Genomic DNA, 27,692 nt, shown 5'->3' with positions numbered 1-27,692 from the left:
TCATTCAGAGAACTTAAGTTAGTTGTCCTCTGGAGGTATTTTTTCTTCTCCCTGGACTACACAGAACACCAGAGCTCATCAGCTATGTAAGTACTTTCCAAAAATGCAACCTTGAAGGATCTAGTAGTATATTGTTAAAGATTAGTTAGAATTCAAATGTCTAAATTTATTTTACAACTTCAATATATTTATCTAAACTGTTTCTGAATTAAAAAAAATTGAGAAAATAGAATGATTTTCAGAATACAGTTTTCAAAAAGCAACTTCCTTAAAATAAATGATTAAAACAGCTGATATATAGATTTGATTATTTAGAAAATGAAAAACCATATGGAGGATTTCTGTACATTTTAATCATCTGAATAGTTAAGGTGTGTAAAGGACATGTGCGTTAGCAGTAATCCATGCAGTCTGCCCTCCATATCACATGATGTGTTTGCAGCCAGATGGCTGTGCAGCTCCCCAGATAGATCAGAGCTGTGTCTGCCCCTAGTAATGATAACAGTGTTTCCCCTGCAGCAGAGAGACTATTTACCAGGAAGTCCTAGGAAGGCAAAAATCCAAGACGAACTCTGTTATTAGAACCCCAATGTTTAATTTAAACATTTAGTTTAATTTAGTTAACGTATGTGCACAGTGGTTAAGGTTGACATAAGAATATAGGAAATACTTTTAATTAATAACTTGCATGACTCAGAATCAGATGAAATATAGAGCAACTCAATACATCTGGACAGTTTTTCATTTCAGGGTCTTGGTGACACCATATCACAACATAAAGCTTTCTTTCATTCAAACCGTATTCTCCACATACTACAGAAGGTCAATCCAAACATTTATAGTAGTCCCAGTCAGGCAAGCTAGATCAGTATGGTAATTTCATCATAATTTGAACAGAAAGAAAACCACAAAAAGGCATGGAATTCTTGGCATGGAATCAGGGACTTTTCTAGAAAAAAAGAAAGTATAAACTAAGTAAGGGAAAACACTGCTCAGTTATCAACAGATGTATTTTTTGCTTATATATCTCATCACTTTTTAGTCCTACGGTCAATAAAATATTTGACAAATATTCATTTTTCACATGCTTGTGCATCAGCAATGATCAAAATAATCCAAATCAAGTTTTATTATAAAAAAGGTGGTGTTCCTCATCGCTTATTACATCCTTAGCTGGAAAAAGGAAAAAGGAGAGATTGGGAGATCAAAAATTCATAGCTAATGGTGATTACTTCAGTACTAACCAGAGACAGGCTGGTAATGACCATAATATAGTTAAAAAACAGTAGTTATGTGACATGAGGAACAAATCAAAATTAAATTGGAAAACCAGTATGCCAGAACTGAAATTTAATGCACATTAAGAGGGAAATATAAAGCTTGATTTTGTTTTTGTATATCTGCAATATTTTCTTGAAACAAATTTGGAAAAATACTGAGATGGATGAATCAGAGTTGATAGTGATCCTAGCAGAATGAATCAAACACGCCTTTGACACTGATCTTTTTGGTCCATCTTTGTTTAAGTGCGATTTGGCTGTAATTTAAATTAAGAATAACCTTCTATGTTCCAAGTATATTTTCCTCTAACATTGTCAGTCAATCTTTGTTTTGGATTAACATTAATTGCTCCTTCTTATCTTATGTTTTAATTACTTACATAGGAGAAATATAAGCAGAGCTGAAAACACACTACATAACTTGTGTTAGATGCTGATGACAGCATAACAAAGGCATTGCAGTATAAAACCCCATTATTATTTGCAGATTTCTGGACACAAAAGCAGTATTAAGGAAAATTATATTTTGAAAACATTGCACAAACATTATCATCTCTAGATTTTTCCAGCTGTTATATAGACCACTCAAAATTATTCTTTATTGTTTTATGACCACAGTGTATACCCTACAATTACAGATTATGAGAGTACAGAGTGGGTGAAGAATATTTAATGACCAGTATAATAATTAGAACTTCTATTTTCCCATCAAATTAATCATGAGCTGAATGTGACTCCTCTGCATTTGCTTACTATTTATAACTGCTCAGTGAATCATTTGTAGCAATAAATTGTAGCTTATTAATGAAAGTCAAACTGTTGACAATTAGCAACTTATTGTTCAGCCTATAGGCTACTGTGGTTATTTGCTGACTGAATTGTCAATTCTTACAGCAACAGGACCACTTGAAGACATCACTTAGTCTTAGAATGTTAAAGGGGCAGGGTAGTCTGTAGAGAACAATGTTTTAAAGAATGAGATGGTAAAGTGGATTGCCCCCACAAATATGTAATCTAAGCAGTGGTAGCAGCTACTTTCTAGTCTAATCCCATACTGAGAAGGTGCCATACATCTGTTTGCCAATGCCCCTTTCAAGTATGGTATCTCGGATTATTCAACATCTGATCAATTCACAAACCAATTTTATTTGTCTCTATTTTACAGCGTGTTAGCTACGAGTATTCATCACAGTCGTTATTTGCACAACAGTAGTAATTTCATGTGTAGATTGTAAGATAAGAAATAAACATTTGGGGCTCATATCTTCTGCTTAATAAGGACTGTAGGATTTCTTCAAATTAATTACTGCTTGATCTAGAACATCTTAAAAGATATCTCTCTTGATTTAAGGAATTCCAGTGAAGGAAGATTCCCTACAAATGCTGAAGTACAACAAATCAGAATTATCTCTCTAAAATATAATTTCAATATAAAGATCTGAAACAAAATAAAGTATTCTTCTATTTGTGAAAGCACTGTATATAATTAACACAGTTAATTATATACACAGTTTCCATAAAAACTATTTGGAAAGAGTGTTGAAAAAACATTTTGACTTAATGTCTTTGCAGTTTTATTTTAAGAAAATAGCCTAAATTGTGCTAATGGATATTACAGATATTGATTTGTTTTGATAAAGCAAAAAAGCATTTGCAGCTATTCTGCAATAAATTATTTAGGCTTGTCAACTGGCTGGTGGTCCACTGCTGCTTTTGAAGTGTTTAAGGCAGACCTGTGTTTTTCATGGTATCCGTTACCTGAAATATTTTACTTAAACAAGTTACAAGAATAAGAAAAAGGAATACAAGAAGCAGTAAAAAATGTGCATAAAATGTTTCTTTCTCAAAACATTTTGTTTTTATCATTAGCTGGATTTCTTTTTGGAACTACTGGCACATTCTGAAGCATTTGGAATCCTTTAAAGTATTAGAAGCTAAAATATAAAGAGCAAAGCAAAGCATTATCAGTAATATTTTCAGCTCTTTTTCCTTCTTCTTTCCTATTAAAATGGTTCTGAATAAAAGCAGGTTATGCTTCTTGTTTCTTCAGAAGTGATAAGTTCCTATGCAAAACTTCTGGACGGATGAAATAACTCCATAAGCCTAAAGTTAGGGCTATTCTTCAGTTGTGAGCCTACTATTTCAAGTAAGTTTACAGTCACAACTACAAATAGTAGTTTACAGCATTCCATAAATACTTGTTTTAAGGCACATATGCTTATGTTAACTACACCTGAAACAATGTTAGTGTAGCAACTGTATGAGCATTTATAATGGGTGTTATCATAAATTATTTACAAGCAGTTAATTCAAACTTAAAAAAAACCTAGACAAATCAGAAAATGCATTTTCTAAAATATATTAGATGCACTACATTTTACTAGATTAAATGCATAAACCTGGAGATTAGTACAGACTGTATCTGTGCATTTAGATAAAACTTTACAAGGTTATTAGAGCACTTTACAAGGACACCCAAAATATAAAGTATGCAGCAAGTCCTTTTTAGTCCTTTTTTTTTTTTTTTATTTAACCAATTTTATTTCCTATTTTTTACCTTTTATTTCTTAACTTTCTTACAACTCCATAAAACATCATCTGGTCCTATTTCATATATCATAACACATCCAAAAAGACAGCTGCACTATACCTCCTTATAATTAAAAAACCAAGCACTTAAATCCAAACCCTCAGTAACTCAATGGCTACCTGCAATAGCAACACTGCATCATTTTAACTGGCATTCCTAGAACTGCAGAACAATTTAAAGGTCATTCTTAAAACCCCAGCTTGCAAGAGTATCACAGTTTCTGTAGCCTGTATTATTACTAACTTGTTTCATGTTCAGGATGACAGAAAACTACTTTCCTCTCTCTGGGACAAATGCACAACAGAGAGCCACTCTTGTTTGTCAACTCCCATTTTATGGTTTTGATTGTAAACTCTTTGTGATTTCTTGTATGTGGGAGCAGGTCATTGACCATGACGTGCTCCCCCTGACTAGATCTTTAACACGACACAACAGTAACCCAGTGGACTGAACAGATAAAACCAGTGGGCTTGGAACCAAGGAATAAGACAGGGAAACTACACGTAATTTCAGCATGGAAACTTGCTTCCTTAACAGGAAGACGATGCAGAAAGCAAGCAGCACACTTTCCTACTTTCCATTGTCTTCCAGTTAGTTTCTGATGTCAGCTCAAGGCCTTAGACAACAGAGCTGAAAAAAGTTCCACAAAAATCAGTGAAGTGAGAAAATTAATGAAACAGGGTAGGCAATCAGACTAGATTGTTGCTTTCATCTTGAAGGGAAAGACAATGCGCGTGATTTTTCTCTTGTCTGTTGGCTTGTGAAATCACTGTTTCTTTTTTATAGCACTTCACCTGTTCTCCATCAATTTCTTTGAAGGTTAAGTAAAAATGTAGTTGTAATACCAAGCATTGTGACAGTGATGGACAATGCAGTCCACAATAATAGCCATTCTGTTTCATCTTAGCAATAAAAGAAAGCCAAAAAACAAAGGATGAAAGAGTGGAGTGGAATCCTCAAAAGAGAAAGTTTTTGATTTATTTCCTTCATTGATTTTGTAGAAACTGCATTAAAAAAGCCGGTAAAATAAGAATAGTTTCTGCCTTCATTTCATCCAACACTGATGCTATAAAACCAAAATGCATTTTTTGCTTCCCAATCTTATAGCTTCAAAAAAGTAATTTGAGACTTAGCTCAGAGATGAAAGGTTGAAGCTTACCTTCTGCTAAACAGCTTGGCTTTGCATAGCTTTGAGAAAGGTAAACTAAAGATATACCATCACTTCATCCCCAAAACAATTTGCTGCAACATACAGAAATCTGTGTTTATGTTACACATTCTCACTATGAGGAGTTTAAAAGCTATTTTATATCAATACTGTTATTTCGAATGAATCTCTAACAGGATAATATTAAAATATTGTAATTGACTCCTAAGTAAAAAAAAAATTGTAGTTTTATATGCATGTATACATTTTCTGTGTATACAAACCTTTTTTTTTTTTTCCAATCAATTATAATCATCTAGTCTTATTGGAGACAAGCTGTTATTGTTTGTTATGCTTCAGCAGACAGGGACTCTGTGATTAACGGTCCATGTTTTTCTGCAATCTGTAGTCTCTCTTCTCTTCTTGCTCACGTACTGCTTAATGAGATAATCTCAACACTGACATTACTAGCTCTATTTTTGATTTACTGGAATAATGCCCAGAGTTTATCATGACAGAAGGAAAAGTATCCTAAATCATTGCATTGGATTCTGCTTAATGTTGCCATGTGCTTGAACAGGAAAGGGGTGATACGGTTTCCAAGAGCCAAATGACTTCATGGAAAAGATAGGTTATGGAAGATGTCTTAAAACTCAGATCTGAAAATTTGACAGTAGTAAACTGTAAAATTAAAATCAAATTCCTGTAACAGTATACTGTAACTGGAGCAACCTGAAAAACCCAACTGATAATGTAGACTATTCCACACTGACTTGGAATTTACACTCCTATCTGAACTTATTTAAATTTTTGAAGATACCTTTTTGTGCTGTTGTCTAATATAAGTATGTATGATATGAAGGAGATGACCCAACTATGACAATTATGTTATAATGTATTTTTGTTTTACAATAGTGGACTTCTCATTTGTTATAACTAAGGCCTCAAAACACTTGATAAATATATGGCAGAGTGTATATACTTTATTTTTTGCTATCCAAATCTGGCCTTAGGATAATTTGCCAATGCAGGTGCTGTTAGGAAAACAACATAACATGTCATCCTGTGTTGCCTCAAAAAAGTGGAAATTTGATGACAAGCATGATATATTTTCTACAAGCTATTAGAAATAGCAAGCATACTGCTTAGTGTAGATTTGAAGTTTTGCAGACTATAGCAACATTATGAATAGTGCTAAGAGTTAAAGGATTTTTCTGAGGAAAGAAACCAACACAAACAAGTTACTCAGGCAGACAATCAGAGGTGGCTGGGTAACACAAGAACTGAAATATTTCAGAACATGTTTTTCTTCCCTATTGGGGGTAGGATTGATCAGGTATGTACAATGCACACTAACTAAGGTTTTGAGTTTCAAAAGGACAAATTTTGAAAAGCCATGGTAAAGTGGGGAAGCCAACTGGACTACAAAGAAAGGAAATGACTACACCCAAGGTAGATGCAAATCAAGGGCCCTTGATAAATTCTACCCCCAAATTCTAAAAGAGAAGATAAATGAAATTCCAAGTGTGGTAACAAGGATCTTTAATACCTATCAGTTTACAGCTATAGAAAATATCAGAAATAGCACCTATGTTTATGAAGGCAGAGGGTGAAACACCAGTCTAAGGAATGACAGGCCTCTTAGACATTCACATGCAAGACTTAAGACACTCAGAATTACAGGATTAAAAAGTAACATGAGTTTACCAATGGCAGACTATTCCACAATATCCTGATTTCATTCTAGAAGAAAACATTTTTAGACAAGGTAATCGTAGGAGATCTAACATATGTTGATTTAAATAAAGCATTTATAAGAAGTATTACTATAAAACTCTACTTCTAATGCCTATTTTCTTCTTGATTTTACTGGAATGCAGATATTTTATTTGATATTTAAGAGGTTCTCAAGGATTAGCCTTATGGCTGATCTTGTAATTTCATAAGTGAGCTTGTCAATCACTCTATGACATCTTTTAGGTGGTCAGTATTCCAGAGGAAGGACAATCTGCACTAATAGAGTACAGGAAATGGGATGAAATTTAAAGTGGAAAGGGTAAGGCCTCAAACGTCAAAGAGTAAGACCTTCCATTTTAGTGTTGGAACTCATGGTATGGAAGTGATAGAAAAAGTTCATTTCAATTTCATATGTCCTGCTTTGCTTCCATTCTTGAAGGATTATACTGAAAAGCAGAGTGGTCCATGGTAGTTAGATATATATCAGTGAAGTGTAATGCATGTATTAGTTGATCACAGCAAGACAACAAGCACTGATGAAATGTAGTCATGTAAAAGGAAGATGTTATTTAGCTATGCATCAGAAAACATATTCCTGCAGACATAACAAGGAAAATGCTAATGGTAAAGTCCATAGCACAGATGGGATGCTTCTACTTGCCTGGTCATCAGCTCAGTGACAGTTGATGTGAGAAGACCAACCAATAAGGAAAAAAAGGGAATTAAGAACCAAATTTATGAAGGAAAACACAGAATCTTGATTTTTGCAGTGCAAAAAAAAAAAAAAGTTGAGAATGGATATGAATGAGCTGTTTAAGTACAAAGAAGAGAGACAAAATATTTAAAATACATGACTGTGGATATTAGACTGTGGATCCTAGAATAAATGGATATAAACCAGCCACAAATTAAATTTATTCTAGAAACTGGAATGTTTCTTGCCATCAGAGGGAGGAGGTTCTAAAGCCATTTTCCCTAATAAGAGTAGTGGACTTAAAATTGAATAGTTATAGAATAGCTTGATCATTATATGAAAAGAACTATATGAGATGCTTGGCCTGTAATTGCAGGGAACAAGATTGAGGAGTCCCTTGAGTTCTAGCCCACCAGAATGCCCATATATTTAAGACCCATTAAAGAGAAAATATTAGGAATTATGTAAATTTTCACTGTACTTCTGTGAAATTCCATAATCTCATGAGTTTAACACATTGAAACTGCTGATTCTTGACCTCAAGATGCTGATGTTTTGTACACTCGCTTTCTGTTGAATTGTGTAACATGAATGGAGAAAAAAAATAATTTTGTTTAGGTACCTGCAATCCTGAGAAGTTCATCTTTGTGTGTATCTTCCTCCCATGCAGCAATTTAATGGGTAATTTTTGTATCATTCCATGCCATTTAGATTTGCAAGTCTGTAATAAATATTTTTCAGGCTCTTCATATCTGCCTCCCTCATTAGGACTTTGAAAGATAGCTTACAGACTCCCAAAAAACATTCAGTTTTTGCCTTGTCTTGAGCATAATATACTAATTTTCACTAATTTATTTGGCAATAAATGCTTCATAAGACAAAAAAAAAAATAAAAATCTCTGCATCAGGAAGTTCTGTAAAAACTTCTTCAAGAAGTGGAAGTGAATGACTATCAACACCATGGCTTCTTTTGCACTCCTCAATTTTTTCTATCACCATCATCTTGGGAAAGTTTAAATCCTTTCCACAAACTTTCTCTTTGTGAAAAACATCTTTATAAAAATTATAATTAGAATCTGTATTGTAACAGAGCACAGAAGTGCCACTGCACTGAACCTATTAACTATTTTCATGCTTGATGACAGACGTCCGTCTAGTTTGAAAGTATACAAACAATACAGAATTTGCAGTTATACAAATCAGGTGCCTCACTTATGAGCAGGCAAACTATCACAGGAATTCAGTTCCTTGAATAGCGAATGAGACATAATCCAAGTTTAGGATCTTGCAAGTGTCTAACACACAAGTACAGATTCAGATAGTACAGAGAATGTACAGCCAGTCACCAATACTAATTTAATAGCCTCTTGCTGTCATTTTGATGAAGCAAACACTTACCAGCACAGAATATAAAATCCTGCAAAGATACAGCAAGGCTCTAACTGCTCTCAGGAAAGAATAAAGACCAAACACACAAAAGAAAAGTCACTTGATCCTAGAAGGTCTCTGTTTTTCCTCTTTATTTCCAAGCATTGCAGTAATACCCTTTTCCACCCTGTTTAAATATCGCAAAATCACCAATGTATGAATTAAATATTAAGTTAAAACTGACCGAGAATTACTCTAAAAGTCACTGAGTTAAAAGGCTGCTCTTCCTCTGTGCCAGCATACCCATTACACTGAAGGAAGTGTTACAGATCTGTGCCCCAAAGCCAGTCATACATACTTTGTCACCTGCTGATTACCCTATGGAGGACACTTACAATATAGTTATGGCAATTGTGCTCAGTGCATGAAGATGGATTTAAAGACCCAAAAGAATTTTTACACTGTATTTATGTATGATGAGTATAATGAGAGAATGCATAAACTGATATAGTGCTGTTAGCTCACTTGTAATATGCCAATTAGCACTGGCTGAAATATGAAAAAGAGGAAGGCTACCCACAAGGTCATGTACAACACAACTGTACTAGCTCAGCTTTGGAAAAACTAGAGATCAACCATATTCATAAATGAAACTAATGCACACAAACCTAAAAGACCTGGATTTCACCCTATTTCTTGCTGGTTTCTCTCTGTTCCCCTCCCCCCCCCTCTTTTTTTAAACTATGATCACTTAACTTACACAGGAAAACTGTGTAAACTGTTTTATATTTAAAGTAATACTTACTGAAGTCTGCAGTCTGCTCTCACTGTATTAAAAAAAATTAAGGCCTATTATAGTTCTTGGTAGTTCAGTTTAATATTAATGTTCATTATAGCTGCTAAAGACAGCATCTAGTCCCACTAGCTGAGTTATTTATCTATCTTGCCTAAAATGTCCACTGAAGATGAATCTGGCATCTTCTATGATGTCAAAGAAGTAAAGGGAGGGATGAATCTATGGAATATCTACATAATGTTATCCCTCAAGAGTTTTGGAAGCCATTGTTATGGAGTATTCACACAAGTCAAAAAGCTTTACCTCTGCTTCCTATTTGTAAACAGAACATCAAATCATATAGTATAAGCCATATGCTACTGTCAAGAATGTCTTTGAGTAACAGTTTTATCATTACAGCTCTTGGTATGGGGCCAAGCACTAAAACTAAATGCTTACATTTATGCTTTTTTGAAGGTTCCTAATGTTCTGATCTACCTTCCAATTATAGGAGGAGGAATTTAAGATAGTAACTTTACATTTGATTACAAGGCAAAAACCTATCATATTCTAAAAAGTCCAAGGTATTATGCTGTAAAACAAAAACATCAATTTGCCATTATGTCTTATTCTTCAGTGTTCCTTGTACGCTTGCGCCAAAGTAAAGGAGCAATGAATTGTAAGAAACAAGTTAATATTGTTAATGTTGAAACAGTATATCCTGGAATTATTTGAGCAGTGCTACAAAATTCTAGGAGTTTGCTTGTCCCCAAGAACATACCCTATATAATCCCTCACAAGAGGCAAAATATTTTAACAACAAATCAGAACAAGAAGAAGTAAATCTAGAAAGGTTGCTGTGACTTAACGGCTACAAAAAGGCATTCTGTTAGTGAAGTATTATTCACAAACTATCCAGTGTCTCAATACTGAATGTTACATGGCAAACGAAAGATAAGCTATTAAATACAAACACAGATCGTGGTTACAGAGTTCTCTGCACTATTCATCTATGTTGCTGCCAACATCTGAAGAAAAGAACAAACGTGTTTTTGATGTTTGGGAGAGGAGAAATGTATATACTTGGGGAAATTTGACTCAAATAGTTAGTTACACATGTACATAAGCACTATGAAGAGCAGATTTTGGTCCATTATTCCGCTATCTTAAATGTCATGAAACAGAACCAAATTAAACTGTTCAACAATATGAAGACTGGCACAATAGAAGAAAACACACAGACTCATGCACAGAGACTTAAGTAGCGTTCATCCATCTAACAGAGTCAAAGAGATCTACGGATCTTGCTTCAAATATTTTAAAAGCTTGGAATAAACTGGTTCTACGTGAAATCCAATTGATTTAAGTCAAATTAATCAAGAATCTGGACTACTACAATGATCTTCCTCATCACATGTGGAGATAAAAATATTAGAATTTTAAGTACAAGTGCATTATGTTGTATTATTTTATAAAATAAATCTCTCAAATGTTCAGGAAGAAAAATCTAAATCAAACTGCACATCAAGAAGACAAAAATACTATATGAGTAAAATTACCATCTTAATAATCTCTCAAGGGAGAAATATGCAAATAGTCTCCCATAGCATCCTCATAGACAAGCTCAGGAAGTGTGGGTTAGATGAGTGGACAGTGAGGTGGATTGAGACCTGGCTGAATGGCAGAGCTCAGAGAGTTGTGATCAGTGGCACAGAGTCTAGTTGGAGGCCTGTAGCTAGCGGTGTCCCCCAGGGGTCAGTACTGGGTCCAGTCTTGTTCAACTTCTTCATCAATGACCTGGATGAAGGCACAGAGTGCACACTCAGCAAGTTTGCTGATGATACAAAACTGGGAGGAGTGGCCGATACGCCAGAGGGCTGTGCTGCCATTCAAAGAGACTTGGACAGGCTGGAGAGGTGGGCGGAGAGGAACCTCATGAAATTCAACAAAGGGAAGTGCAGGGTCCTGCACCTGGGGAGGAATAACCCCATGCACCAGTACAGGCTGGGGGTTGACCTGCTGGAAAGCAGCTCTGCTGAGAAGGACCTGGGAGTGCTGGTGGACACCAAGTTAAGCATGAGGCAGCAATGTGCCCTTGTGGCCAAGAAGGCCAATGGTATCCTGGGGTGCATCAGGAAGAGTGTTGCCAGCAGGTCGAGGGAAGTGATTCTCCCCCTCTACTCAGTCCTGGTGAGGCCACATCTGGAGTACTGCGTCCAGTTCTGGGCTCCCCAGTACAAGAGGGATGTGGCACTACTGGAGCAAGTCCAGCGAAGGGCCACAAAGATGATTAGGGGACTGGAGCATCTCTCTTATGAGGAAAGGCTGAGAGAGCTGGGCCTGTTTAGCTTGGAGAAGAGAAGGCTGAGAGGAGATCTTATCAATGTGTACAAGTATCTGAAGGGAGGGTGTCGAGAGGATGGGGCCAGACTCTTTTCAGTGGTGCCGAGCGACAGGACGCGAGGCAATGGGCACAAACTGAAACACAGACACTTCCATCTTAACATGAGTAAAATTAGAAGCAGAAACATGTTCCATACTCATAGCTAAACTGCATCTGAACTCTCAACAAGAAAGAATTCCTGTCTATAGAGTTATTTCTTCATACTATCAAAACCCCTTTTTAAACTTAAAACTGGATGTGCTTATTTGCCATAATTATATACCAGTGGATCAGGACATTTACTTGATAGCCTTTAATGTACCAATTAAGTGCTTTTCAGGGATCGTGATTGTACCAGTTACTTAAAATATGCATAATAGAACTGATATTAGTTTGTTGGGGTTTTTTTCCCACTCACAATTTACTAGATTTTGATAAAAGGCTAGCTAGCTAGCTAGCTATGCTTTTTACTTTCTTTCCTTTTTCTTTACAAATAACTATATCTTTAAACAAAAACATTTTTCAACCTCAATTCAAATGTGGTACAACAGAAAATTTAGTTTTACACAAAGCTTTCCAGAATTCCAAATAACTTGCTTCCAAATATTTTGCCTGGTGTTTTAAGCTATCAGAAGCAAAAGAAATTTGCAGAAAATTTTATGACACATGTTTTGCTCTCATTTAAGCCCAAGTATGGGTGAGTTTATTTGATCAAGAAATTCTAAAACAATTCTGACCAAGATACCATGCTAGCCTCTCTGAGGAGGAAAAAAAAAAAAAAAAGGACAGCCAAAAAGACTGCATTCTTTCTTATAAGTATAGATTCCTTAGGTCGTAAGGAAGGTTGGAAGGTTTCTGGCTGGAAAAGTTAGACCAAGACATACTGGAATAACTCCTACAATATTTAGATCGATCAACTACAAAATGGGGATAATTTACCTACCTCATGAGAGTACCAAGATACGAAAATTTTTACGTATATAAAACTACAACTTATTTTCCAGAAGCAGCTAGCAAATGTACATATAATTTTTGCCATCCTCCCCCATACCCATTTACCCACCCCAGTCCCAAACACTTAGCATATTTTTCCTATACACTATAAACTCTTTGAAATCAGAATTTATATTTTCTAAATTATTATGTAGTACTTCCCACAACAAAACTCGCAACTTGATGACATTTAAGTGCAAGCACAATATAGATACAGATTCACAGTATGGATGTGAATAATAAATAATACAGAAAAAAATCTATTTCCATAGCAATTTTCAGATTTGCTCCAGATAATGCTTTGATTAACCTGTTTCCTTCACAGCTATGGTGAAGTTAGTACTGATTGCTTTCACCACTGCACCTCCAGAAAGACTGAGTGCATATATTAACAGAATTACAATCTTGCTTAAACCTCCAATCAGAACTGTGCTATGCATTATAGTTATGTTAAAAAAAAATCCATCTCAAAGATGAAGTACAGAATAACAGTTTTGCTCAAGGATTTGCAGAAAACCGCTGCTGTGTTTGTGCACTGAAACTTGTTCTTCTGACTACTGACTTAATTCCTTAACAGAAACACCAACCTTTGTCTTAATATCAGTATAAGTGTAACAATCAGCCTCCCTAGTATTGTAGCATGCTTTACTTGAGCAACTAAATACAGATTAAGGTGCCTAACTTCTGTCTATTTGAGTTTGAAAATAACAACCATTGATGTGATCTATTTTGTGTAGGAATGTATACAATTTTGTACTGAAAAAGTAAAATTTAAAAAAGCAGGACTTGGATTTATTTGAGATTTACCATAATAATGTAAAATCACAAATTATTTATGCCAAAATTCCAGTATTTGACAAAAAAAAATCCTTTCAAGGTAGAGAAACAAATTCTTTCCCTGATACAAGCAGCTGAGGTACCCCGGCTTGTACTTAACAACAGACCAGCCTAAATGATCACTGCTTGTGCCCAACCTTTAAAAAAGAACTACTATTCACACCAGTTCACGTAAATAGAAGGTCAAATGAAAAACATTTTGACAAAAGTAGACAAAGTTTTTCTAGTTCTGAGAAGGCTGCTGCAAAACAAAGTGTTTTTGTTCTTTGGAAAGAAGATTCAAAGAATGGAAGAAAAAAATTCAAGACAAAAATTATATCCTCGATTAGAACAACAAAATAATAAGCAGGTATTATTGAAAACATGGAAAGTAATTTTTTTAAAACGAGATTATCATTTTGTGTTATACAGTCTTACCGTTCTCTATTAAATTTCAGAGAATGGAGGATAGCTGGTCGTTTCTGTCTGAGATTCCACAAATGAAGCGTGTCATCTGCACTTGCACTGACCAAAGCACCCTAGAGCAGACACAAAATATGGCACAATAGATTATTTTTCTGCATATTCTGTCTTATTTTTAAGTGATCCTCAATTTCAGTGATTCGGCTGTAGGAAGCTGTACAGTTTCTGAGAAATATTTGCTTTCTTGTAGAAAAATATTTTCTACCATAAAAAACACTCAATTTGAGCTGATCTGGTAAATGTAAACATTTTAAATCTGTACAAGATCAGGCAAAGTTAAATTAAAACTCCATCAATTTAAAATGCAAATTAAAGCTTCATATGAAGCTTATACATCTGAACTCTCACATATTTCTACAGTGATGAGAGCAAGCATAGAGATTAACGAAAAGGGGGAGAAGCAGTGTTTACTTAAAAAGGTGATGCTGAAGGATATAACTGAAGGAAAAAGTGATTAGTGCTCAAACATACACACATACACAAGTGACAGTGCCAAGCACAGCTTACAAGTCACATTAAGACAACAAGAAATTCAAAACTGAAACTGGGTAAAGCAGGTAAGAAAGTAGGCACAGTTAGCACAGGGAGAGAAACTATGAAGAACTAAGAGAGACAAAAGGAAGGAGTCTCTGTCACAGAACAATAATGCTCTGAAGACTGGTTCTGCTTCTGGTCCCCAAGAAGTGGACTTCTTCCAAGGTCCAGATCTCTAGCTGCCTGGACAGCTGGAAGTAACCATATTCTTCTTCCTTCCTACTATGTTTCTCCTCATCATGGAACAGTGAGGCCAGGGCAAAAGGGAATGCAGAGGAAGCTACCTACTTCTGCTGCAGAGGTTTACTAAATTTATACCTCAAATCAGGTCTGGTAGAAAGGATCAATCCCTGCATATCTGTAGGGCACGGAGGAAATAGATATTGCCTAAACAGCAGGCGATGCTCAATTCTGGGGACGGGGAGGATATAACTAAAAGATCAGGTCATACCAATCATGACTGTCTAATGGAGATAAAGCGCTCTCTTTGCATCTTGGATTTCATTCCTAATCCTAGCGTCTGTTCCTTTCAATATTGACGTATGCAAATGCAATTTATGAAGGTGAGACTTCTCTAATACAGAGTAATCCATTCTTTCCAGTGGTGCCCAGCAACAGGACGTGAGGCAACGGGCACAAACTGAAACACAGGAAGTTCCATCTGAACATGAGAAAAAACTTCTTCACTGTGAGGGTGACAGAGCACTAGAACAGGTTGCCCAGAGAGGTTGTAGAGTCTCCTTCTCTGGAGATATTCAAAACACGCCTGGACGCGATCCTGTGCGACGTGTTCTAGGTGACCCTGCTTGAGCAGGGGGGTTGGACTGGATGATCTCCAGAGGTCCCTTCCAACCTCAACCATTCTGTGATTCTGATTCTGTGATTCCTCGCATGAAGTCTCTTAAATAGTCTTCTCAAAGTCTGTACAGTAAACGTCTTTCAGATTTTTTTTTTTTGGACCTTTTGGTCCAATTTGCCATATGGAATATCTCTCAGTTACAATACACCAATTACTTTATTCACTTAAATTTATATGGAAGAACCTGAATAAGCATATCCTTACCTCGTTGATTAAGAACTGAAGCTGAAGGACTGCAGCACCACTCTCATGTTGGCAGTAGCAATCAACACCAGGCCTGCCCAATCTGTTGCAGTCAGAGTCAAGGGTCCTAACATTTCTGTTATCACCAGAAGAGGGGGGAGAAAAAAAAAAAAAAGACCTATCAGTTAACCTCTAATTAACCTTTAACTAACCTCAATTGTTCTTGCTTGCTGTAAACCAAAAGAATTCACACCAACTTTCCACTGTTTTAATTAAAGTATGAACACCATCAGCCTGAAACACGCAATTATGAGCGATTTGTTCTTGGCTGCTTTTTTGCATGTGAAATAACGAGCGCAAATTAACATGAAGATTCAGCAGGATTTACTTTAAATTTCTTTTTACACATTATTGGTTCACATTACACATGAGTGTGTCAGATTTTCATACTCATCAAGATAATACAAAATTAGTGATTTAGAACTAAGATCAGTAATAGTTCTGTGGCAGTTTCTTTTTTTTTTTCTAAACTAAGAAAGTGCTTATTAGAGTGAGTCATATCACATTTACATAAAAGCCCACATGTAACTATTGCTGTCTTGTCAACACAGCACAATGCAGCCCCATGCAGAGATACCCAAGCCTAGCTGTGCACTACATGCTCTATACCAATTCTTGAGTGAAACCACAATTGCACTGCTTCTGACAACCCACCTACTTCACTCAGAATTAACGTAGATGTTTCTGCAAAGCAATGCATCGTTTTGTCCAGATATATCATGGATGAAGCTTTCTGTCTGCTCCCTTTGGATCTTTTCTTCTGCATGCTTAATTGCAACCTCTCTAACTTAGATGACAGCCTTTCCAGTCTGAGTCAGAGAGTTTAACCAGAAACTGCTCTTCCAGAAATTTACCAAAAGATAGAACAAAAGAAGAGAGGAATATGAAGTATAGTGTTAACAACTATGTTGTGTGAAACAGATGAAAAAACTCCATGTATATTCATGACAGAATTACCTTTTTAAAATGGACAATATGGTAGTCCAGGATATATTTTAAGAATTGATAAGTGATCCCTTAGTCCATTTTGAATGACTGTTCTGTGGCCCTCATTTTTATATTGCTCCCCATTACTAGCCTTCACTCTAACTTGAGCTTTTTATTCAATATAAATACAGGGTACTAGCTAATGATTTTTATTAATAAAAATTACCCTAATATTGCCCTGATTAATCAGCTATCACCATTCATTATCAGGAAGCTAAATCAGTTTTCTGGGAAACATCCTAATGATTTTATTCAGCATATTCCAAACAAAGTACTCGCCAATATTTCACATTTACTTGCATATGCATTTGCCAAGAAGTACTTCACAAATTACTTAAGTAAGAGATAAAATACACTGTCTGCTTCAGTCTGGCCAGTTGCTCTGAAGTATGGACTGATGCTTAAATAACAGCATTGTCACTGACCAATGGTGGTTTTCGAATATTCTGGGAGCTGCGTTGGGGTCCTTCCAGCAGAAGAAATTGAAGAAAGAGGATGACCCAACACATGTTTTTGGCACTTTAGCCCATCTTCTGCAAACTTTGTGTTTTGTTGCCAAGCATAGAGGAGTAAAATCTTAATTCATCAAACCTTCTTATACCAGTATCCTCTACCAGGACATATAGCAGAAGTAGTAGTAGTGGAAGGTTTGGACTGAATTTATTCTTTTACTTTTGTCTTTTTATTAAATAATGACTCTGCTAACAGGGAGAGTGGAATACTTTTTGAAGATATTAAAAGGGAGGACTAATACTGATATACCTAAATACCTCACATCACAGATTTCAAGCCTAAAAGCTAGTCACTGTCTCCTCTCTCTTATCAATATGTGAAAGCTCCTAAGGGTCTTCACAGGCAACATGTCAGATTATACTAATTAATACATAAAAGGGAAAAAGATGAAAACTAAGTTTGGGATCCAGAGTAAAACAAATAGAATCAGAACTTGTCTACATGCAATGAGCAGCATTAGTGTGACAGTAGTAACATCTAACAAGGAAATGTTCTTTTAGAAAACATTTAATGCCCTATTTTTACGATCTGTAAATTTGAAATGAAATATTTTGCTCTGTGTTCTCCTGCATGCAACAGTGTTTTGGAGAATATTTCAACATACTACATACATGCATTACATTTGACCTTCAGTGAAGTATGCTGTTTACATTGCTTCAAGTTTGTCCTGTAGCTATACAAATAATAGAATCTGAGGAGTCAGCTAGACTCTTTCCCTCAGTGGTTAGAGGAGCACAAATCTGTAGAAAAACTGAAAAGGAAGGAGAACACCTTATAATAAAAATTAAAACAAAACAAAACAATTTCTCTGGTCTTTTCTCCTACTACCCAAGATAAGGATAATTGTTTCCAAGCTTCTCATAAGCATGGTATATGGTAGCAACTTTCATCAGTACCCCACAGCTTTCTTATTCCAGCATTCATTGTTAATATATGGTACAGATAGATCTAATGTCTCTCATTCTTCTCAAAAGTTAGTACTAACAGAATCTAAAGACTTGAAGTCTTGTGTGTTTACTGAGAACCAAAAGCACAGATACTTTCAGACTGACTCCTGGAGTTGAGACCAGCGTTTCCTGCAGCAGGTGTTCAACTCCTTAGGATCAGAACATCCAAAGGTGAGACATGTTCTTCTTTCTCAAGATGTGCAGTTCTTTAGTTGCGTCAGATCCAAATGTTTTCAAGTTAAATCGTCTTGAAATAAAAAGGACTGTAGTCTGATTTGTTTCTCCTTGTATACTTGCAAGATAGAGGAGCTGAAGACATGGTGTCCCAAAGGACCTTATGCCAAGGCATGCCAAGTAGCTAATATAAATATCCAATGTCAACTAAAATGGTTAAATTATATATGGCACCTTTTCAAAACCAAAACTCCATAGTAGAAAAAAGAAAGAAAAAAGCCATGCGAATAAATGACCCCAGCATTTTTCAGCTACTTAACTAACTTGTCCCAAAACTAAAAGCAATCTGCATACAGAAATGAACACTAAAATAAGGGATTAATAAGCAGAAATCATGGTCTGAAGAAGCTCACACTCATCATTTTTATTAAAAGATACAGAGGTGGAAAAGGGCAATCCCTTTTATAGCCTCTCCTTTAAAACATTCAGGAATTGTGGGCTGCTGCAGATGTAGCAATGCTGCTTGCAGGAGGTGCCATCATATGATCTGCGCTGACTGGTGCATGTTTGAGTAGGAATATGCAGCACACTAACAGCAGATGCTTGTGGGATGGTGTTACTCCATTATATAAACCAACCGTAAAATTGATTTAGCATGTTACTTGAATATAGGACAGCTTTTTCTTGCAGAAGAACTACTCCACTGATTTGAGTGATTTATCAGTTAAAATGTACCAATGTATCTAACTAAATAATGAATAGAATGGTCAAATGATTTAACCAAAATACTAAGCAACCAAAACATCCAGAAGGTTAGTCAGTTGTCTCCTTGTCACGAGATGGATTTTGTCACAGATAACAAGAAAACACCATATATACAGTAAAATTATCTTTAGGTCAAAGTTTATCACCTAGACTTGCACTACTGGACTGGTGCCCTGACTTTACGTATAGTCACTTTCAGTTCCTCAAACACACATTTTTTATGGTTCCTTCCTGGAATGTCTGTAAACCTCACATATGTTAATTCTCTGTATAGTAGGGATAGTCTATATTCTGATATAAATAAAACAAACTCCATAATCCTAATTTTTATACTTCATATGGGTTTCCAGCTGAGTTACTCCCCTTCTGTGAGACAGTCTATTTTCATTTAAACATTCCAAGTAGCAAAGAATCCATGATTGCTGAAGTGTATCACTCCCGTGTCAAGTTATCCTCATTATTATTAGAAATGTTGTGTTATATGTAAAATGCACACATTAACTTCAGTTTCTAGCCTTTGGATCTCATTATGTCTTTGTATGCTAAATTAAGTAACTTTATCAGCAGAAATTTCCTACTGTAGGTGCTTTGAAACTATGATCAAGTTGTATTGTATCCATCTTTTGCATAATAAAAGTAAAAACCCTGAGCTCCTTTATTCTTACATTGCATAGCAGTTTTGTTAGATCGTGAATAGTTCTTACTTTTTTATAATTTGTTTTCATCATCTTTCAAGCATGGAAAACATAGCCACACATCATCTTAGTAAAGGTTTCGTTAATACAATGTAAAAGGTATACAACATTTTATTATTCTTTAAATTCAATACACCTTTGTTTATACAACTATAACTGACAACTCTAGTTCCCAGTTTGATAAGGTAACTAAACGTTCTTTATGTTTTTTGAGACTTCCCTACTGCTTTGCAAAAAACAACTCCCCTCCCAACCCCTTATTCTGTTAACTACATGTAACTGAACTCACTGAATTCCTCAGAAAGGACATGCAACCACATTCTAACTGTATGACCTGCTATTTGCTGTGGATTCACTGGAAACTGCTTCATTAAACAATAACTCTTAGTGTTTTTTTTGTTTTGAACATAAAGGGATTCAGTTTTGCAAAGAGCTGCATTATGTCTCGAGTTCATTTGGCTGTTAATAAAGAGCTCTTCTCTCTTCCCCTTAGCTACCAAAAGGTGAAATACTGCTATGCTTGGCTGCTCTTTAAGATCCTAAACCTGGAGTGTTTTATAAATACAGACAAACTTTTTGGTGCCAATAAGCATGAGCTTTTCTCTACAATGACCTTTGCTTTGTGTATTTTTTTTGACACAGATTTCTTCATTAAAGTGTACAAATTATAGTAGAATCTATCCCAGGAACAGTTAGATGCCCATCATGCTACACAAAGGCTGAAATATTTGCCACTGGCAGCCTTCATTTCCTTCAGGATGATAAGCTACTTATAGACAGCTTGTATTTAATGGCAAGTCTATATATACTTATCAGCAAAATGTTAAGTACGGTTGGATAGCTGGGTGAATGCCATGAAAAATATAACTGACCATTTATTCAAGTAAAATGAAAATTCACATCAAATTCACTAGTTTTTTGACCACTATGAACATTTTAGGAGTTATTTTGTTTCTCAAAATATCTGCAGGCACCAAAAGCATTACCAACACTCATAGGGCTATACATTTTCATCTCTTTGCAAGATTACCTCGAAAGCTCTTTGTCATTTTGAGAATCATCTATTCAAGAAACTGAATACAAATACAATCACCATGTAACTGAACTCGATCAATCCTAAACCTCAAACAGAAAATTGTGAAAAGCAGATACTCGGAGGTAATGACCTGACCAGTGTTTTGAAAAAAACATGCAGGCTGGTAAGTTCATATAAACCACTTGTATATATATATTTTAATAAAGAGAAGCTCATTTAATGGAAAGGTGAAAAGTTCACCACAATAAGTTATTTGTTGCAAAGATTTCAGCCAAGGCTTGCTACCGAATATAACATTTCATTTGAAATCTATCTATATAAGTCCCTTCTAAGAGGTTCACATTTATACTAAAACACTGACTGAAAAAAACCAACCCATTTGTCAGATATTCAAGGTACCCAGGAAGTCAGTCCTTGGCAGACATGTATAGGTTGTCATATAGTGCAGCCTAATTCTTAGTGGCTGAGTCCTTCCTTATTTCCTGTTTATACCAAATACAGAGATCATCTAGCTCTAAATTCTTCCCCCAAAAGGAGCTATTTAGCTAATAGCCTGTAAAAGCTCCATGTTCTCTGGCAGGAGCCCTGAAAGCTCTATAATTTGAGGCCGTACTTCTATTATGGTAGTAACAAATGACATTATGAATTTGCATTTATGAAGGGCTACCTCTTTTTTCAGGTAGTCACAAAGCAAGCTCACTAGCACAGACAAACAAAACAAGAGAGGCAACGAGTGAGAAACGAATCTGTAGAAGTGAGTGAAGAGCACATTTATTACATACACAGATGCTGTTATTTCAGAGGAGCTAGAGGACACAAGTTTAGTCAAAGGTATAAAGAATATGGCAATAGACATAAGAGGTTATCTGTAAAAGACTCTTTATATACACATCTGATAAAATGCTACAGAATGAAGGAATAAACTGGGAAAGAATAATACTCTAATCCTAATATACACTGCAGACTACAGAAAACTCAGCTGAGCTACAAATAGAAGTCTGTATGTTTTGAAATGTCCTGAAGCCAGAAAGCCGCTTTAACATAACCAGGGAGCCTGCACAACATCACATAGAGATATAGATAAAAAAATCCAATGACAAAACTACATTTTATTCAATTTACTGCCCTTTGGGAAAACTATGCAAATTATACGCTTTGCTGGCTATCTATAACCCCAGGCACAGACAGTAGTCTAACATACTCTCTCTTACAACAGAAACCATACAGGTAGCTTTAAGTCAGCCATTTTTAAACTGTTTTCTCAGCTTTCAGATACTATTATTTAACACAGTATCTGCTTCATACCCACAACATACATTACACAGATTACATCATGTACAGCTACAGAAAAAAAAAGTAACTATCTATCTATAATGATTTTATAATAAAAAGTGTTGCACTTGAAAGGTAAGTGTGGATGTTGTGTTAGTACTTGTTTTATCTGTTTGTACACTTTACCCCAAATTTGTTGATAATAGGTTCAGAGTAGGTTTTAAGAAATTTTGTCCTTGCTCTACAAGAAAAAGGGGAATACTACGTATGCTCTACATAAGATCAAAACTTAAGACTTCTCATATTTTCTGACAGCACAGAGTTAAAAGTGTTCATTGGATTTTTAGCAATTTTATAACAGTGATCACAAGGTGCTGTTTTCCTCATAGCTGTCAGTTATGAGGAACAGTGATCACAATCAATTTTTTTTTAAAAGTCAAAAGTCCTCTCGAAATAAACATATCTAAAAATAAAAAGACATTTTTCCAAATATTACTTCCTCCTGTCGTTGCTATGGAAAAGTTGTATAAATAAAATAATCTATTAAACCTTCATCCATGTCATGAAAGAGCTTGAGAATACACATTGCACTTTCTCTTTTAAACAGAGACAGCAATTAGACATTACTGGAAATCTTTAAAATAAAACTTCATATTTTTCCAAGTTCTAATTTCATCCACAACCACTGGAATTAGAACAAGGTCATGAAGGTGATGTGGCCAGGCCTCTAGTCTGCAGGAGATGAGAACAGATGATCGAATAGTGTGCCCTTCTAATCTGAAAGTGCATGAGTATCTATTTTGGCTAATATAGATGTGGGGAAGAAAAATTCCTTATGTTTTCAGAATAATCAAAGGTTGCCCTCATTACATCTGATCACTTCGTCATGCCAGATACTTCACACCAGTGAGTGCCAGACAATCACAGTTCTGTGTTCCATAAGCATGTAAGGAGCTTTAAGTCAAGCTCTACTGTGTACACTAAACACACCATTTTCATACTCCCAGTTTGATCAAAGCAAGAGCAATTTATTCCAGGAGCACAACTACTTAACGTGGGCCATTCTTCTGCTTTCAGACATCAGTCCTGCAATAAGAACATCCTGGATCTTACTTTTATCATGTGATAAGATTCTCCCCAACCTACTTTTGCTTAGACTTGTCAAAAAAATCATTTCAGAACTGAAACAAAGAATGAAAAATTTCAACTGAGAAGGCGAGATAATTCCATACTTCTTAGAAAAAATATGAGCATCTCAGCAAGACTTTCTATTGAAAGTCCTTTAACTGGAAAATAATTGCTTTCTATAATTACTGCATTTGCTCTCAAAGTTAGATTCACAATGAAATGCAAAGCCTAACAAATCAATCTGATTCATAAAACTGAACCTGTTTTTTTCTTTTTTGTTTGCAGTTACTCCCTGAAAACTTTCCAGACCACTAGCTATCAAGACAGTTAATCGATTATGAAAGTGAGGTGACTGTCCAATAATAGCTTGTTAAGTAGAGCTTGTATTCTGATTCAAGTTCCTACCGTAAGAACTCAGCTTCATAAATCAAGGCAATATTCTGTAAGTTTTCTGATTATACTGGAATAAGCAATGAGCGGTACCGTACAAATATAACCTTAAGGCACTGAAGCAAGAGTGGACTGATGATGATTCATGTTCAGTCTTTTTCAGTAACCGTGAGAAAATTTCCATGCCCAGAATCACAGAACACTTTTGTTTAATAGAGTAGTCTAAGTATCATCATCGTATCCCTATATCCCTATATATCCTTGTATTATACAAGGGCACTTTAGTCACACAAAATTACACTAACACAAGGGCACTAATGCAGAGAGGAAGACAACACCTGATCTTGAATCAGGCTTTGTAAGTGATAAGTGGTTTATAGTTCATTTGCTTGATTTCTTGAACATTTCCTTTGTTCCAAAGGGGTATGCTCTATAATATCAAGATGCCGAAAGAAATACTTACTTTAAAAGACTTCCATTCAGATATTTCATTGTTTATCCACCCACAAGATAATATAGATTCTGAGGTCATACATCACATTCCTTTTAGGCAGTGCAGTGCTGCCTAAATTATTAAAACTGTTTTATTACTTAAGAGAAAACTGCTTACAGCTTTTTAGTCAGGTTATAAGTAACTCCTCAAATTCATCAGCTGCTTCAGCTCTGTTATCATCTATTTAGTACTGAATGATTTCAGGAGGCTCTGGTACAACACAAAAAAGACCTTACATTCTATGACTTATTAAAAGCAGGTTCAACTTGCAGAATTGGGTAGAAATTTCATTCCTGCTCCAGAAAAATAGAAGAGTGACGCTTCCAAAAATTTCAGATAGGGTTTATTAATACTCAGCACTTTTGTGAATCAACATACTTATTTTTGACACTTAGTAAAGAAGGATCTTAATCTAGAATTTCATTTGTTGAGGAAGGAGAGAAATGTAAAGTACACAAGAATTATTTATGAGTAAAAGACAAAACTGGCAATGAAGCTACTCAAGTTTGAAAAAAACCAGAATTTGGAAAAATGAATGCTGTAATTTAAGAAAATTGTTTAGAGTTTGACGAAGTTTCATTGAATTATTTGGTGGAGTTTTTAGGTTCAGTTTTCAAAACTGGATGCAGATGATGCTATAAATGTGCACGTATTCAAAGGTATCCCAAATATCAGACAGTTAACTTTAACTAGCTTTGTCTTCTATTATCTTAGATCTGAAGATTTTTTTTAAGAAAAGTTTTCAGCAACAAATTATATGGAAAAGGCATTACTCCCTTTCTAGTGCAAGATATAGGTTAAATGTTATCTACATTTTATCACTCTTACAATCCTCCTGGGCCACATAATCCCTCCATCAGATTTCTGAATAGAAAATGCTATAGACCATAGTTAATCAACCTTTCCATTTAAATTACATGAAATGGATAACCAGCAACTGGTTAAACCATATTTTAGAAAGCCCTTTCAGTGTAAATGAGTATGAACCATACTTTTGCCAATTTAATTAAACACTTGCAGATTGTAATACACAAACTACATATGTTTGATGTCCATTGTATTAAGCATTTATGTTTTATTTGCATTAAAATTTATAATCACGTTAGTTAACATGGGTTAAAACATGAGTAAGGATTTGAAAGCATACTTGGTGAATACTGAGTAACTTCCAAAGAGGGTTAGCATTTTTAAAAAAGGACTGTTAACTTCTGAGAATAAAACAGGATCTAACAGATGCCTTCCAGGATTCCAATCTTTCCATGCAAATTTTTCAAAGTCTGCATGCTTCAGTGAAGCAGGACACTATCCCCAAACTTGCAATACTAATATGTCATTTGAGTTCCAGAACAATATAATTCTGAATCTTGCTGGACCAGAGTTAAAAGGGATCAGAACTGCTTTTACACTTCCTTGGCAATTCAAATGAAAAAAAGACTTACAGCTTTGCTACCCTCTAAGTGATTATACTTTGTAGAAATTGAGAGAACCGAAACACTGGCATAGCTGAAGTGTAGCTCTCATGCGGAGGCTATATCAGGTCATCAACAGCAAGAATGTGTTAACATGGGGTGCCTTGCAATAATCCAGATCCCTCTCTAACAGGATGAAAAGATGTTGAAGCTGCATCACTGTCATAGTAGTCCTGTCCTACCATGGATTGTGGTATTGTTTGGCTAGCTCTATAGTACCTGTTATCTACTTCAGAAGGCAATTTATATGTTCTGGGCCAACTGGTATGAACTGACACACCCAAGCTACTTATAGTGAGATACCATGCAGCAGAACATTTGCCTCTATATTGAATAGCCAGAATTAGAGTAATCCTTGATTTGAGGCCTATCCACAGTCCTTTGCATGTCCTTACAGCTTGCCTAGCATGCCAAAACAACCACATATAACACCACAGGCCTGTTCTGTGCATGATTACATGGGGACCTAGTGGTTCTCATTACAAGTCTTAATGTGGGCTAATTTTTGTTGATTTTATGTGGTGCCCCTCAGGACTAGGTCTAAACACTTCAGCATAAAGTGGCATTGGCTCCACATATGGCCATGCAGACAGCTGCAGGTCCAGCACAGCACAAGGTAAAACATGAGAAGGGCCTAGGTCTCCTCCACCAAAGACAATGAGAAAAATGCCTTAAATCCATCTTATCTGTGTTTTTGCAATGTGATGCGAGAAGGAAGCCTGCAGGAATACTGCTGGAATACAGAACTGGCATAAGAAGCAAGACATGGTGTAGACCATTCACATTGCCTGTTGGAGAAGTCCTTGTATTAATTATAATTATTAAGCTAGGTTTCGCCTGGGGAGAGGCAGTTGTTACTATCTAAAAGGGAATTTAAGAGCAATCTATCATGCATGTAGCATGAGCAAATGGAGAACAGAAACCGGCAGCCAAAGAGGAAGAAATCCAGCCTGACAGCATGCACAAATCCATTGTGAGCACTTCTCCCACACTGATTTTCAGAAGTCTGAGATATTGGTTGCATAACCATATGGCTATGTACATAGGCTTTAGTACATAAAAGGTAGGTAGGATTAGGAAGGGTGGCCACCCTTGACTAGTTAAAGCCTTTGGCTCTAACAGGAAGGGTGGCCACCCTTGACTAGTTAAAGCCTTTGGCTCTAACAGGAAGGGTGGCCACCCTTGACTAGTTAAAGCCTTTGGCTCTAACAGGAAGGGTGGYSACCCTTGACTAGTTAAAGCCTTTGGCTTTAGCATGAGAGGCAAAACAGAAATCTTTTTGAGAGGTGAAACACAGATATCTACTGTTAGCTTTCATTTTGCTAAACCCTAACAAACATTACTGGACATTAAATAACAAAGACATCTATTTAATTCTATCCCACAAAAATCCATACAAAAGTTACATTTCTTTAATCCTATACTATCTGCAAGACTTGAAAGCAGATACAAAGGTCATATGATTCCTTCCAGAAGGTCACTGACCCAACATAGAATAATCAAAACTTTGTGATCAAAAAGTATTTAAACAACTAAGGAACTGCAGTCTTGAACAAATAGCTTACTTCCTGACAAAATCCTGACCAAAACCCCCCAAAACAAACCTAAACAAAAAAAAAATCCGAAAAACTCACACAGACCTTTCTTGTGCTGTGATTTTTATACTTTCGAAGGATTCTCTGAATCTTCAAAGAATAGGTAAACTTGAAGCCTATTAGCTGTCAGTATCCTGACTGACAGATTTAGAGTTTAGGTCTGCACAGGGAAATGCCAGTATCTGTGCAGATAAACTGGGAGCTGCACAAGAAGGCCCACTGAAAAGAGAATGATGCATTAGAACAAGCACTGACAAGACGTACTTACAGCTACCGACAGTACTTGGAAGCTTTCTTTTCCAAATTTGCTGATGGATCTCTCTGAG

General features: G+C 35.8%; 1 protein-coding gene across 1 annotated transcript in view; it reads right to left on the bottom strand.

Annotated features, from left to right (window-relative positions):
* Positions 1-27,692, bottom strand: part of STXBP5L (syntaxin binding protein 5 like) — a 216,844-nt gene that overhangs the window by 120,729 nt on the left and 68,423 nt on the right. The window contains exon 2 of the mRNA XM_026065486.1: positions 14,222-14,322. Coding sequence (XP_025921271.1) covers positions 14,222-14,322 — 101 coding nt within the window. The remainder of the gene's footprint in view (positions 1-14,221; positions 14,323-27,692) is intronic.

The sequence above is a fragment of the Apteryx rowi genome, unplaced genomic scaffold (genome assembly GCF_003343035.1).
Source record: "Apteryx rowi isolate R43461 unplaced genomic scaffold, aptRow1 scaffold_228, whole genome shotgun sequence".
Classification (NCBI taxonomy): Eukaryota; Metazoa; Chordata; class Aves; order Apterygiformes; family Apterygidae; genus Apteryx; species Apteryx rowi.
Note: the sequence above shows the minus strand (reverse complement) of the source record. Positions and strands in the feature narration are given on the sequence as shown.